The sequence below is a fragment of the Castor canadensis genome, chromosome 3 (assembly GCF_047511655.1).
Source record: "Castor canadensis chromosome 3, mCasCan1.hap1v2, whole genome shotgun sequence".
NCBI classification, from domain to species: Eukaryota; Metazoa; Chordata; class Mammalia; order Rodentia; family Castoridae; genus Castor; species Castor canadensis.
This window is the reverse complement of record NC_133388.1, coordinates 122,459,596-122,475,763: the sequence shown is the minus strand read 5'-3', so window position 1 is coordinate 122,475,763 and position 16,168 is coordinate 122,459,596. Positions and strand designations below refer to the sequence as shown.

The following is a 16,168-nucleotide window of genomic DNA, read 5'->3' as shown; positions in this document are numbered from 1 at the left end:
AAAGATCAAGTTTTCAAGGGATGCAAGGATGAGACAACATTCACAAATCCACAAATGTAATACAGGGTGAATTCAAGTATGATACACTGTAAGAACCTTTGTAATTGCCACAATGTACCCCTATCCAGCACAACAATAAAATTTTTTTAAATGAACATAATACAACACATAAACAGAATCAAGGACAAAAACCACATCATATCAATAAATGCAGAAAATCCATTGACAAAATTCAACATCCTTTCATGATAAAAGCTCTGAAGAAACGAGGAATAAAAGACACATTTCTCAACATTATAAAGGCTATATATGACAAACTTATAGACAACATACTTAATGGTAAAAACTGAAACTATTTCCTCTAAAATCAGGAAGTAAGCAAGGGTGTCTACTTTCAACACTCTTATTCAACATAGTGCTAAAATTCCTAGCCAGAGCAACAAAACAGGAGAAAGAAATTCAAGGGATTCAAATAGGGAAGGAAGGAAGTCAAACTGTCCCTATTTGCAGATAAGATGATCCTATACCCAAAAGACCCTGAAAACTCAACCAAAAAACTATTAGAGCTCATAAACACTTTCAGCAAAGTAGCAGGATACAAAAACAATACACAGAAATCAGTAGCATTTCTATACACAAACAATGAACAGTCTGAAAAAGACATCGGGAAAACAATACTATTCACAATGACTTCCCAAAAAATTTAAATACCTAGGAATAAAGTTAACAAATAATGTGACCTATACAATGAAAATAACAAGTCACTAAAGAAAGAAATCAATAAAGACATTAGAAGATGGAAGGATATCCCATGCTCATGGATTAACAATCAATAATGTGAAAATGGCTATACTACCAAAAGCAATCTATGTTCAATGCAATCCCTATCAAAATTCCAACAACATTCTTCACCAAGATAGAAAAGCCAGTCTTAAAGTTCATATGGAAGCACAAAAGACCTAGAATAGCCAAAGCAATCCTGAGCCAAAAGAGCAACACTGGAGGTATCACAGTACCTGACTTCAAAATATAGTACAGTGCCATAGTAATAAAAACAGTATGGTACTGGCACAAAAACAGACATGAAGACTAATGGAGTACAATAGAAGACCCTGAAACAAACCCACGCAACTACAGCCATCTAACTTTCAACAAAAGTGCCCAAAATATGCAAAGGAAACAATCACCAGACTGAAGAGGCCGCCTACAGAATGGGAGAAAATCTTTGCCAGCTATACATCTGACAAGGAACAAATAACCAGAATATACAGAGAGCTCAAAAAACTACAACAACCCACTGAATAAATGCACAAATGAACTGAACAGACAATTCTCAAAAGAGGAAGCACAAATGGCCAATAAACATATGAAGAAATGCTCAATATCCTTGGCTATAAAGGAAATGCAAATCAAAACTATACTGAGATTTCACTTCTGCCCAGTCAGAATGGCTGTCATCAACAACACAAACAAAAGTAAATGCTGGCAAGGATGTGGGGAAAAAAGAACACTCCTACACTGTTCATGGGAATGTAAATTAGTGCAACTGCTATGAAAAGCAACATGGAGGTCCCTCAAAAACCTAAAAATAGAACTACCATATGATCCAGCAATACCACTCCTAGGCATATAGCCAAAAGAATGTGCTCCAGCATACAATAGAACCACTTGCACACCCATGTTTACTGCAGCACTATTTACAATAGCCAAGCTTTGGAAGGAACCCAATGTCCCACAACTGATGAATGGATTAAGAAAATGTGGTATATATACACAATGGAGTTTTATTCAGCCATAAAGGAGATTGAATTATGTTGTTTTCAGGTAACTGGATAGAATTGCAGAACTTCATGTTAAGTGAACTAAGCCAGGCTCAAAAAAAAAAAAAAATCAAAGGTCATATGTTTTTTCTCTTATGTGGAAGTTAGACCTATAAATTAAATGTATATATAGAAACATATATGATCATATATACATATATGTATGATCATATGTGTATATGATACATATACACACACAGACATATATATATGGTGAGAGAGAGAACAAAATTGTATTAGTGGTCCTTCTGAAGGGGCTAAGAGAGGTGAGAGAATGATAAATGTTAGCGAATTAAAAATATTGAAAGAGCCTATTTATATGTGAATATAATATAATGCACTGTGCAGTAAACTGTAGAATATTAAGGGAACTTGGTGATAGAGAATGAGTAAGTAACAGTGAGGGAGGGCGTTAATTTGATCAAAGTACACTATATACAGACCTGAAGTACCAAGGCAAAACCCCCTTGGACTATCAGTATGTACTTAAAAAAAAAACAAAATGAAGGGCATGGGGAAAAATAAAACTTTTCTGGGGGTGGGTACTAGTGGGAAGTGGGTAGGCACAGGGAAAGGGGGAATGAGGGTGAATATGGTGGATGTATTTTGTATCCATATATGAAAATAGAAGAATGAAACCTGTTGAAATTGTTCTAAGAAGAGGAGAGAGGGAAGAGGGAGAACGATGGAGTGGGTAAATCCAAATAAGATATATTTTAGACACATAGGTAAATATCACAATGTATCCCCCTATACAACTATAATGTGCTAATAAAATCACAAAAAAGACAAAATAGGCATATTATTAACTGAAAATTAGAAGTTATACCACATTCCGTGTATACAGTATGCCACCATTTGTGTTAAAGAATAAAACCCATGTAGCATGCTAACATTTATGTAAAAGGACTACATACACACCATAGTTTCTGTATGTTTGCACAAACAGATAAAATAAATAAAAATTATTATTTGCTCTATTGTCTTCCAAATTTTTTCCACATCATCTAATACCTTTGCAAATTCTCCTTAACTATAAAATTATAACACTGAGACTGAAAATACTAAAGGCAACTTACGAGCAAAGCCGAGTGGACAACAGGAGGGTTGGGATGGTCCAGAAATAAAATAAGGCCAGGCAGACATCCCTGATCCTGGACGATGGCCCTTCTATTCAATGGATCTGCGGCTAGATCCCGTAGCTGGTTAACTACTGTTAGAGCATCAGGTTCTTCATTCATGGTGGAACAGGAAGAATTCATCTTCTATGCCATGCACATATACAAAATCTTAAACTCTGTAGAAAAGGTTTGCAAAATTAGTTCTATGCTGCTAAGAGACATTACGATGCTTGTTAAATAACCAGGATTACATCTTTAGAAAGCAGCAGATGAATCTAAATTTAAAAAAACAATTCCACAGTTTGAGAAAAATAAAATGAACATTGGAAGCTGACTTAAGAAATCAGGTTATTTACGTGTGCACAATGTTTAAAGAACATATGTCATCCTCAATATTCCAATGCATTCCCTTTTAGCAATACATATTTTAACACCAACGTCTCAACAAACAAGATCTTTGTGGTTCAAGCTTGTAACCTTTGCTATACTTCTCAAATTGTAACATAGCCAAGGCTTTTTCCCCTAGAACACTTCTGAGTCTAAAACAAATGCCTAAGGCTGGAGTGTGGCTCAAGTGATAGAGCACTTGCACAGTGCAAGGCCTTGAACTCAAACACAGTACCACTAAAAAAATAAATAAAACAAATGCCTTAAGGAAAAATGCCTAGCTGATAAAACTTTTTTCTTACTAATCTATGAACAAAATCTCAGCACAATGAGTCTATAAAACATAAAATCCCCTAAGAAAAAGGAGTCAAAGAAGGCTCTCCAAGCCAGGAAACCTTGTAACTGTGCCTCAACCCAGCAGTTTGAGAGTTTATGCTGAATCTGAACTCAATCTAAGCACAAATGTCTGCCTAATACAAAAGCAACAGGAAAAGGAAAATAGAATTTGAGGTATAATTCATTTGACAGATAAGGAAATAGTTACAAGAAGTTAAATAATTTGTTCCAAGTTACCAAAGCTAATATAGAACTGGGCTGAATTTTTTTTTTTTTTTTTGGTAACACTTGGGATTGAATTATTGAATCCAAGGCCTTTCACTTACAAGTACTCTACCACTTGAGCCAGACCCCAATCCTTTTGCTTTTTAGTTAACAGTCTTTCTTTTCATACAGTCCTTTTAAGTTCAGCTTATCTTTTCTCCATATAAGTAAACAGAGTAGTAGGCAGAGTGGCACAGGCCTGTAATCCCAGCGTGCAGGAGGCTGAGGCAGGAGGATCATGAATTGGTCCAGCCTGGGCTACATTAGTAAAAACAGCAACAAAAAATAATTAACAACAACAAAATACAGAGTATTTTAGAAAATGTAATATACAAAGCCTACAAAAGTCAAAAAAAAGAGCTTAGAGTGGGCTCAAGTGGTAGAAGAAAAAAATAAATCAAGGAATAATCTTCATAAAACCAGAAAGTTAAAAATAATCACTTCAATTAACCAAATGACAAAGTATACTCTTTATTGGGGAGAATATAAAAGTATAACTGCTTTCCACAAATTAATGAGTTTAATGTTAATTTTAATAACAATGTATACTGTGAGGGCAAAAGGGACAAAATTATTCTGTAAATTTAGAAAGACTATTGAAGTTATTTTGAGGGAAAAAGGTAATAAAGTAGAACTGGCCTTACTACACATCGAAATATACAAAGTTAAGAGTAAAATAATAACACTAGTAGGAGAAAAGTGAGAGATAAAGATAATTCTTTGGATTGGGGACATGGCTCACTGGTATAGCACTTGCCCAGCATGTGTAAGGCCCTGGGTTCAATCCTCAACATCACAAAAGTTATTTCTCCCAAGTTATTTATCATTCAATATAAGAATCCCAAGTAAGCTATATCCAGGCTGGATCACTTGCAAACCTTGTGATATTAGGCAAGGTTAAACTCTTGCCTAATAAACTCTTTGTATCATTTCTTCAGCCATAAAATGAGGTTAATCACAGCAACTATCAAATAAAATGAAAATACACAGCAAGGCTTTAGTCTAGTGCCAAGCACACAATAAATGTTCAAAAAAAATGGTAGTTTAAGATACATATTATCAAAAATCAGTGAAAAATAGTAATATTCACTAAAGAATGTTGGAGTAACTTCTTAGCAATTTAAAAACCACTAAAGATCTTTAACTCATGATACTTGCCCCCCCAAAAAAATCATATTCCTAAGGAAATACATTAAATTGACAAAATTTTTTTAAATCTCCAAGCAAATGCAAAACAAAGGTCTTGGTGAGAAAAGGACTTTATAGCAGGATAGTATTTGCAGGGAATTCTCCCCAAATGAAAATATTATAGTTACTACTGTAATTTTTAAAAAGTCAGGATAGAAGAACAGGCTATGACTAAGGAGTTTATGGTATGTTGTCTCTTAGGTGACTCTATTACCAGCATCCTCAACATCCTTGTCTACAAACCAGGTTATCCATAGCTATATGTGCTGTCACCAGCAAAAGTTGTATTGAAAATGGAAACTGAACATCAAGAAAACAAACAACAAATGCTGGTGAGGATGCAGGGAAAAAGGAACCCTCATACACTGTTGGTGGGAACGTAAATGGATACAACCACTAAGGGAATCAGTATTGTCAGTTCCTAAAGAAACTAAACTAGACATAACTTATGACACTGCCATACCACTCTTGGGCATATATCTGAGGAAGTGTAAATCAATATAGAAGAGACATACCTGCATACAGGTATGAGCCTGTGGAAATGAGCCAAGGTATCCAACAATCAATAAATGAATAAAGGAATTATGGTATCTACATACATATACATACAAACACACACACACACACACACACACACACACACACACACACACAAATGGAATATTACTCAGCCATAAAAAATGGAATTATGTCATGTGCTGGAAAATGGATAGAACTGGAGAGCCTCATGTTGAGCAAGAGAAGACAAGCTCAAAAGTCAAGTATCACATGCTCTTGCTTATTTGTGAAACCTAAACCTAATATGATGATGATGATGATGATGATGATGACAGGACACGAATGTGAGGAAGGGGGACAGTCTGGGGGGATCGGTGGAAAAGTGGAGGAGGGAAAAGGAAAGGACTCTTAGGGGAGGAAGAGGATCAAAACACATTACATGTATATGTTCAAAGAGAGCATAATGAAACTCATCAAACATTGTATTAAAAAGGCAGAAGGAGGGAACAGGAATATAATGGAGGTGAATTTGTTAAAAGTACACTGTGCACATGTATGAAGTTACGACAATGAAACCCCCTCGTATTATTAATGTATGCTATTTCAAGATATTCAAGATATAATAAAACTATTTTTTAATGGCGCTGTAGAACCAATTACGGACTCAAAGGTCCAAGAGCCAAGACACAGCTAAGAACCAAGTACTTCTGAGTAATGGCTTTTTCATAGAACACAGGCCTTGAAACTAGAGGGTTCCATTCTTACCTAAGACATCAATCATTAGATAACTATTCAATGGAAATGATTCTTTAAAAGCTATAATCTTCCTGTTCCTTTGAGATAAACAAACTCCAAAATAACTGAAACTTCCAACCTTCAAAGCCTAGAGAGAAGGAAAAGGTTCAAACTGTGATCTACCTAGGAAAAGGTCAGGAATATCTATAGGCATGGAAGAACTTAACTAATCTACCCAGCAGTACTGTGGTCAAGTGCCACATTTCTTATGATGCTGAACTGAAGGTAAGAGCAGGCCAAAGCTGTGTTTTGCCCTCCAAGTTAGAGGTTTTATGTAAAACTTCAGGAAAGAACTCAATGATTAAGAGTTTGTTTGTATTTTCTTATTTTAATATTTTTTCTTTTCTTAGATCTTTGAGACAATGTCTCACTATGTATCCCAGGCTGGCTTCAAATTCCCGATTCTTCTGCCTCAGTATCCTGAGTGCTAGGATTACAGGAATGAGCCACCAGTTCTGACTTAAAAAAAAATTAATAACCTAAAATGCTGATTTGAGCAATTTTACAGCAGTCAATGAACCATAAAGTTTTTTATAGAAAAGAAAAAAAAAACCTCTTACCTTTTTCTACAAGGAATACCACATTAGGCTCAACAGCAATCAAGTTTTCTAGCTGTGGTTTTATTGAAAACATTAACACCAAGAAGTGTGGACCTGCACAGCCTACATCAGAATAAACTAAGACTGTTAAATACAAATTCCTAGGCCTACACCAGATCTAAGGAAGAATCTTTGGAGGTATGGCCCAACACTTAAGCACACCAGGTGACTTCCGGTGCAAATAAGAGCCCCTAAGATTTTATGTTGGTCTATAAATGAAGGTCCTTTTAATATACTGATGAACATCAGAATAAAACTGTGGATACTTAAAACTCTACAATAGACTTTTAAGTACTGAGCAATATAAGATTGTATGAATTTGGCACTAGATTTCAGTTTTATTATCAGATAATCAAATTAATAAACTGGAAAAAACACAAACAGTTGCAAACCTACCCCTTTCCTTCCAAGGAAACTAACTGGAATATCTTAAAAAACATAACAAAATTGTGGGGAAAGATTATAGTGGGGAACTAGACCGTACATAGATCATGTCAGCGGAAGTATTTAACATTTCTGATGTCTGTTTCTTTTATTTTAAAATAAGCATCTGACAGCTTACAAGGTAATTTTGAATTATGATTAAATACTGATGTCTATGTTAAGATTCTGGGGTACTAAGCCAAATTTGCCAATGCTAACATTTTTAATTTTTCTAAAAAAAAAAAAAAAATCACAATTTGCTATGACAAACTATAAAAAAACCTGTTCTTGTCTTTCCACATTCCAGTGTTATTACAACACAGTGGCTATACTGCTTGCTTTTATTTTTTTTGTTTAGTTCAATTTGGACAAACAAAATATTTTAACACAATGAATGTTCCCTCCCCAAAGTTTAATGAGCACTCTAATCACCTAAAGGATCTTGTTAAAAAGCACATGCCTGCTGTTGAAATGGTTCAAGTGGTAGAGACCTGCCTAGTAAAATGTGAGGCTCTGAGTTCAACCCCCCAGGATTGCCCCCCCGCCCCGCGCCCGCCAAAAGCCAATTCTGATTCAGTGGTGGAGCCGGCCTGAGATTATGAAAGTTCCAAACTTCTAGGTGAGGACTATGCTGCGTATTGCACTTCTAGGAGCAAGGCGTTAGATACACGGGAGACACCTGGCAGATGACTGAAAGATTTTATTAAACTTCCAGCCAAGCTTCACCATTTAACTCACATGCTAAGAACTGCACAGGGTACACAATAACCTAAATCCTTATCGAGAGAGGTTTAAAAAAAAATAAACAAGCACTGAGATAACGGCTGGCTTTCTCCTTACTGTAACTCTTTTGAGAGTTACCTCCTCCAAGCCTCAGTTTTCTCACACAACAATCCGGAGCAGATGTCCGGATGAGGGGGCGGGGGGGGGGGAAGAAAAAGAAAAACCGCGAGATGGTAAATTATCCCCAAGGCAATCGTCAAACAAGCACAATACTTGATCCTGTGGGGACGTCTATTCCGCCGGGTGCAGGGGTGGAATCATTACCGGAGCTGCTAACAGCACAGACGCCCGACAAGAACAGTATTTTAAACACAGAGACGTGAATGAACACTCGTCTTTCTTAAATCAAGTCAAACACAAACAAGACCAATCGCTCTGGAGACTTGAAGTTGCATCACCAAAGAACCACCTGAAGAGATAAAGGTAAGAGACGAGAGGACACCCACTTCTAGTAACGCCAGGGCTACTGAAGTTTGGAAGTGGGAGACGGGGAGGAAGATAACCGTCACGGGACTCCTAAGGACAGGGCGTTTAGAAACGCCTCGAGGGAAGTACGGCTGAATCCTGACAGCAAGGCAAGCTGACGCCCCCACCCCCGCCGGCTGGTGGCTCAGTGCAGGGGACACTTCCCACGGCCTTCCCAGCGGCCGCCTCTGGACTCTACATACCGCTCCAGAGGCTTAGGAGTCCAGAGCCTGCCGCACCATCAGGGCCACGCCTGAGGTAGGGGTCCCAGGCGGCGCGGAGCGAGTCCCCGCGTTAGCAGCGGGCCTGAGCAATCGCGAATAACCGACCTAACTCACGGAGCACAAGAGCCAAGGCGCTGGCGGGGAAGGCTCTGCACACTCTCCCCGAGTGACCCTGGCACCTATGTCGGTCCTGCCCTCCCATTGGTTGGCAATGAGTCGAACGCAAGGAAAACTACCCAATCAGTGAAGGTGTTACTATACTAAAGTGCTTATTGGCGAACTAGAGAAATGCGCTGAAAAGTGTTCAATGCACTGATCCAATGAAAACCCAGAACACTGGATTGGCCCTAAGGGCTCTCCGTCCTCCAAGCACTAACCAAAGAAATGTGATTCCCCAGGAGAAGCCAAGCGCCTGCCGAGTATAGTTCCCAGCGTTCCACGCGGTGGGTCGGCTTCTCCGCTTGTGTTCAGATTCGAGTTGAACGTTACTTCTGTAGCAGCTCTTTTTCAGTTCTAATAAAGCAGTTTCACATAACCATCCGTTTCTGTGAGTCTTACTTCATAATAAAGGTTTTCTTTGAATTTTTACTGTGAAGTAAGTTAATACCTTATTAGGCGTTCCTTGGATTTTGTTTGTTTCTTGGCCTTCACTGCGTTGTTCTAGCAAAGCTAAGGATGTAAATTATTATTTTGTTTGGTTGATCGGCTAAAGTAGTAATTTCTTATTGGAACATGCTTTTTTCCCTCCCTTGTAAGGGGCTTCTGATTAGAGAATTTTCTCAAGTTCGTCATGAAGTATGTTTGTTAATATTGCCTTTTATTTGTCAAAGTAAAGGCATACATGTACTTCTTTTATATATAGTCATCGCTGAAGGTTTTGTTTCGGTATGGATTTTGTTCCTTAAAATATTTTTGTGTTAAAGTGTAAGCTAAATCCCACAGGTGAAACTGAAAATAATAGATCCTTTGCATTCAATTCCAATTACACATTTTGCATTGGCCATTTTACAGTTGAATTCTTCTTTGTAACTCAGATATTAAAGTTAGACGGAATTTGAGAGACTTTTAACTGGGAAACTGTGGGTAAGAATAAGTATCCTGGACTGTAACCTGCTAATATCTCCAAAACTTTGTAAATGAATTTAAAAACCAACCTGTTATCCTATTATAATGAACTCAAGAAAAAAACAGGAGCAAAGTAAAGCTAAGTAAAAAACAAATACTAGTCTCTCTTTCACACAATTTGACCTAAAGCAAAAACAAGCCTGACATGGTTTTGGTTTCTCAAAGCCACAAGACGGAGTGGTGGCAGGTGAACACTGAGTCTCAATTTAAAAGAAAAAAATAAAAGGAAAGAGAAAGAGATGAAGTATAATGTCCAGTGGTAGGAAAACCAGCCTTCTGGAACAATCAACTAGAGCACCTGCTAGAATTCAAAGGGGAAAAAACGGAGAGCTTGAAAGGAAATTATAAATATAGAAAGTGAAAAAAAGAAAAAGTAAATATAGTCAGTTCAAAGGGCAAAATCAGGTTAAACATCACCCATCTAGTTGACTCAATGAAATTTTGTCCAGTATTTTATTGAAAATAACTCAACAGCCCTGGAAAGCAAACTTGCAACTTTTGCTAGGGTTAATTTGTATATTAGGAAAGGAAAAGGCAGGATTTTCCCAATTAGTAAATAGCAAAAGTTTGTGACACTATCCAGACTGCGGACAACGAAGACTGTTCCACAGAGTCCTTATCTTTTGGAGGTTCACAATCTAAAATTGAATATAATCATACTTCTGCCATTAAAATATTGATGAAGTTATCAAAAACAATAAAGTACCTTGGAATAAATTTAATGAAAGAAACCAAAGACCTTTTTAAGGAAAACAATAAACCACTGAAGAGAGACTCGAGGAAGACATCAGAAGATGGAAAGACCGTCCATGCTCGTGGATCAGTAGAATAAGCATTGTGAAAATGTCCATACAACCAAAAGCAATCTACATGTTCAGTGCAATCCTGTCAAAATTCCAATGACACTCTGCACAGAAATAGAAAAACAATCATGAAATACGTATGGAAACACAAAAGACCTCAAATAGCCAAAGCAATTCTGAGCAAAAAGTCCAATGCTGGAAGCATCATAATACCTGACTTCAAACTATACTACAGAGCCATAACAATAAAAACAATGTGGTATTGGCACAAAAACAGACAGGAGGACCAATGGATCAGAATAGAAGATCCAGGCATAAACCCACGCATCTGTAGCCAACTGATCTTTGACAAAGAAGCCCAAAACCAACGATGGAGAAAAGACAGCCTCTTCAACAAATGCTTCTGGGAGAACTGAATCCCTGTGACACCACTCCTGGGCATCTACCCAAAAGAACATAAGACAGGATACAGTAGAGACACCTGTACACTAATGTTCATCACAGCACTATTCACAATAGCCAATCTGTGGAAATAACCCAGATGCCCTACAATCGATGAATGGATCATGAAATTGTGGTATATATACACAATGGAGTATTACTCAGCCACAAGGAATAATGACATGGGGTTTGAAGGTAAACAGATGCAATTGGAGGACATCATGTTAAGTGAAGTTAGCCAGGATCAGAAACACATAAGACACGTTTTCTCTCATAAGTGGAAGATAGATCCAAAGATAAACATCTAAACAAAAACAAGCATGATCATATACAAAACTCAGATGTAGAAAATGTTTGTAACAGTGGAACTACTCTATGGAACTTGTGGGAAGGAGGGAAAGGAAAAGAGAATGACAGCATATCAGTAATATCGCATACCATAAGATGTGAAGGTAGAGCTATAAGGATGTGTATTGAAAGCTGTCAAAAAAAATGGGTGGTGGGAGGTAAAGGAGTAAAGGAGAGTATTCGAAGGGATTGAACAGACCAAAGTAAAACACACTCACAGTGGGCATACATTGAGACATGCCTTTGAATGCCAACTTAAATATTAACGAAAACCAGGACTGTAAAATAGGCACATTGTGTGCAGGGGCGGGGGGGGGTAACTAGTAGGAAGGGAGAGGGTGAAGAAAGGAGATTAATATGACAGTATATGGTTGATGGACTTCATATACCTGTATGAAACAGAACAAAAATACCTCTTGCAATTGCTTTGGGCGGGGTGGGGAGGGGGCTGAGGAGGAGGTTGATGGGGGTAATGTAAATTATGTACAATATAAGTCTAATAGGAATTGTCACTATGAATCCCCACCATATAATGAATATATCCTAATAATTTTTTTTAAATATTGAAGAGGCTAATTCTTCCTGCAAACTCCATTGCAAAGAAAAGATGACTGGCAGCAAAACCCAGGGGCTGTATTCACACACACAAAAATAATTACTATTCTTAAACACCTCTGGATTACAAGCCTTAGGGAAATATTTAAGGTTTTAAGAATTAATATTCCCATACTACAAGTGTCTGAACTTAACACTAATGAAGTTATACTACCTACCATATGAGTCATTGCTTATTCTTAGCCTTGAATAACTTCAAACAGGACACAGCTGGAATGCCAGGTTTCTCAATAGCTGTGTTGCTTAAGATTCATGATTCAGACACTGGCAATGTCATTCACTGGATTATTTAACAATCATTTTTTGCACACATACATTTTACTAGAGCCAATCATAGCTACGGATTCAAAGATAGGAAAAACATAATCCTTGCCCTCAAAGAGCTCACAGTTTAAGGAGCTTAAGGAAATTTCTTAATCAAGGAACTCTTTTCATCTTAAAAATATTTTTGAGCACACAGCTCTGACATTTGTATGTTATTATTCATGAACTATATATATACTATCAAACATATCAAAATACAAATTTTTTAAAGTGAGAAATGATTATAAATGGAATCTCTGGCTATCCATGTGGACAAAAATAAATTTGGAACCAAATATTACATCATTTACCAAAAACTAAATTCCAAATGAATTAAAACTTGAATCTTGAAGACTACATATACTACCTGGATATATGGGTTGGGGGACTTACACACGACTATAAAATCAGAAATTAAAAGAAAATGGGCATATTTGACTTATTAAGAAGGAAATTTGGTAGTCCAGGGGTATAGCTCAGCATATGCAGCTCCTAGCATATTTTGAGGCCCTGGGTTTGATCTTGAGCACTATAAAAAGATTTTTAACATGTTAAAAATACATAAGCAATGTCAATAGACAATAAGTTTGGGGGTATATGCAACTCCATGAGCAGATAGTGGGTAGCAACAAGAAAGGAATAAGCAACCCCATGGAAATTTGGTAATGAATATAAATTGGTATTTGATAAAGAGAAAATTCATGTGGCCAATAAACATGGAAAGATATGTGAACTCACTTGTAATAATGCAAATAACCCTAAGAATAATTCCTTGATGCTGATCAGATGCCCAAAATTAAAATGACACAATGTTGCTGGCAGAGATGATGGGTAAGAAAAGGGCTCTCAAATATTTCTACAGAAATGTAACTATCATGGCATTTTACAGAGTAATCCAGCAAAATCAAATCTAAAAATATATTACTTTTTTTTTGCACAAATGGGGTTTGGACTCAGGACCTCATGCTTCCTAGGCAAGCACTGCACCACTGAGCCATACCTCTAGCCCCCAAAACATTACATTTTGAGGCCCAGGGCCAAAGAGTGAGCCTTGGAGAGTGAGGTCCCTCAGCCGTGGGAGCCCAGGTCCAGTGGGACAAAGAAGAAGAAATCATTGACAAGGAAGTGAGTATTGAATTCAAAGCTTATTCCATCTTAGATCAGAATTACTACAGCAGCTTTTTCCTTTCCCTTTTTATTATTATTTTGGTGGGACTGGGGTTTGAACTCAGGGTTTCACACTTGCAAAGCAGGTGCTGTACCTCTTGAGCCTCACCTCTAGTCCATTGTGGTCTGTTTATTTTGGAGATATGGTTTTGCAAACTCTTTGCTGAAGCTTCCCTCAAACTTCGATCCTCCCAATCTCAGCCTCCCAAATAGCTAGGATTACAGGCATGAGCCACAGGCATCCAGTAATATTTTAAATTTTTTAATGCTGTCCTGGGGCTTGAACACAGGGCCTAATGCTTACTTGGGACAGCTCTACCACTTGAATCATGCCCCCAGCATTCAGCAGCTTTTCCAAAAGCCTCCTGTGAACACTGCAGAACTAACAGATCTCTTAATTTAACTGACATATATTGGGAGTGTGATTTTTTTTAAAAAAAGAATGTTTCAGAGACAGTGATGATGATATGGATGAAGATGAGATTTTTGGATTCATAAGCCCTTTAAACTTAACTGAAAGAAAGGGTACCCAGTGTGCTAAACAAAAGAGTTGGTTTTAAGCTTCTGTGAAAAGAACATGGTTGAACAACTGGATAAGGTTTTAAGTGACGCCACTAAACCTGTGGCTTTCTAATATGTGGAAGATTCATCAGCATCCATCCACAGATTGCTCTGCCCATGCACCAGTAGCTTCAGAAAGAAATAGCAGAGGCCACAAAACTAATAAGCCATGGGGGAAGCACTACTGCTACCTGCTGATTGGTAAGACATTTATGGAAGCAGGAAAACCCAATTCCAAGAATAGATGGATCATCCAAAAGAAGGCTATATTAATGTTTGCAAATGCGCAGGAAGAATTTTTCTATGAGAAGGAAATTCTCAAGTTCAGCTACAAAGTGCAGGAGGAGAATGACACTTGTTTAGGAGCTAGATGGTCTTGGGATGATGTACCAATGAAGCCCTTGTGAACTGTGATGTTAATTTAGGTGACAAAATAAGCAAAATCATAGAAAAACTGAAAGAACATCTATCTAGCCTGTGGAGAGTAATCAGCTTGTTTATGTAAAATTATGAGAAAACCCAGTGAAGATTAACTGAAAAACTCACAACTTTATTCAGATTAAATCCTCAACAAAAAGTAGGGTTCTGTTTCATATCTGTTTTTTTTTTAAATGTTGGTCAAACTATGAAGAGTTGATTAAAATTTTCCAATAAGAAAAAATATATTTCTAACCAATTGTGATCTCAAGAATCTAAACCATAGGAAGAAAAAGTAGTGTAGAAAGATATAAGGACAAATATGTTTTTTTGTAATACTGTATATAGTAAAAAAACAAAAACCACATCCAACAGGTTTGTGTCAATAGAGGAATGTTTTAATAAATCATGGTACAAAATCTTCATGCTATGGAACATTATATAACCATTAATGAAAATTAATTAGAGTCAAGTATGGTGGTGCATGCCTATAATCTCTGTATTTGGGAGGATAAGGCAGGATTGTGAGTTAGATGCTAATCTGAGCTACAAAGCAAGGTTCTGTACCCCACCAAAAAAAATTAGAGCAGTAGAAATTGATCTTGAAAATTTTCTACAACATTATGTGGTAAAAAAAAGTGCTGCAAACTATATATATTCATCTCATTTTTTAAAAAAATAACAAATACATGTTTATAGATTATCTGAGTTTATTATTATGTGAGCATGAAAAATATATGAAAAGATGCAATCCAGGTTTACACCTGAAATGAGTGGGACAAGGACAAGATCTTGGGAAGCAGAGCCCTCTCTCTCTCTCTCTCTCTCTCTCTCTCTCTCTCTTTCTCTCTCCCTCTCTCTCTCTCTCTCTCTTCCCTTTCTCTTTCCTTCATGCCCTCCCACCCTAGGTATCAAACCTAGGGCCTCGTACATGCTTAGATAAGTGCTTTACCACTGTACCACTTCCTTTGCCCTAAAATTGTATATGCAAATATAATGTATTCAACAACTAAACAAAAAGCTATGTGTTACTCTTAAGGTAAAAGGGTATTTAGCAGCTCTACGGATCTGCCTTTGCAAGTAAAACAGTGATAAATTTGGGTTACAATAGAGTTACTGAGGTGGGGAATTTATGAAAGAAATAAGGCAGCAGGCTCAAGGGGTACTCAGTGAGCTCTCTTTAGACTCAGTATCTATAGGATCACATTCTAAAAATTAGCTGCATGGTGACATATGGGTAAAACAAACCTGAGTTTGACCATTTTTGTGGTGTATGACTTTGGACTAATCACAGGGCTACTGAGGGCCTCAGTCTCCTCTGTAAGAAACAGAGATTATGACACCTGCCCTCCAAGAATGCTGTAAGGATTAAATTAAGTAGTGCATGTGAGAACACATAGTCTGTGTCTAGAATATGTCTCATAAATGTAAATTCAGTATCTTCCAGAAAAGATCTGATTGTTATGATAAAATTATGAGTACTGT

At 37.2% G+C, this 16,168-nt stretch overlaps 1 protein-coding gene and 1 pseudogene across 2 annotated transcripts in view; one reads left to right on the top strand and one right to left on the bottom strand.

The window, feature by feature from the left end:
- Positions 1–9,071, bottom strand: part of Armc1 (armadillo repeat containing 1) — a 37,838-nt gene extending 28,767 nt beyond the window's left edge. Inside the window, exons 1-2 of one of the 2 annotated variants that reach the window (XM_020167512.2) lie at positions 8,883–9,071; positions 2,900–3,117 (exon numbers count right to left, since the gene is read on the bottom strand). In XM_020167512.2, coding sequence (XP_020023101.2) covers positions 2,900–3,082 — 183 coding nt within the window. In that variant the 5' untranslated portion in view covers positions 3,083–3,117; positions 8,883–9,071. Of the gene's footprint in view, positions 1–2,899; positions 3,118–8,882 lie in introns of those variants that run through there. The other variant, XM_074068595.1, reaches the window with a different exon arrangement.
- Positions 8,385–14,771, top strand: LOC141421436 (BRCA2 and CDKN1A-interacting protein-like; annotated as a pseudogene).
- Positions 14,772–16,168: the final 1,397 nt, after the last annotated feature.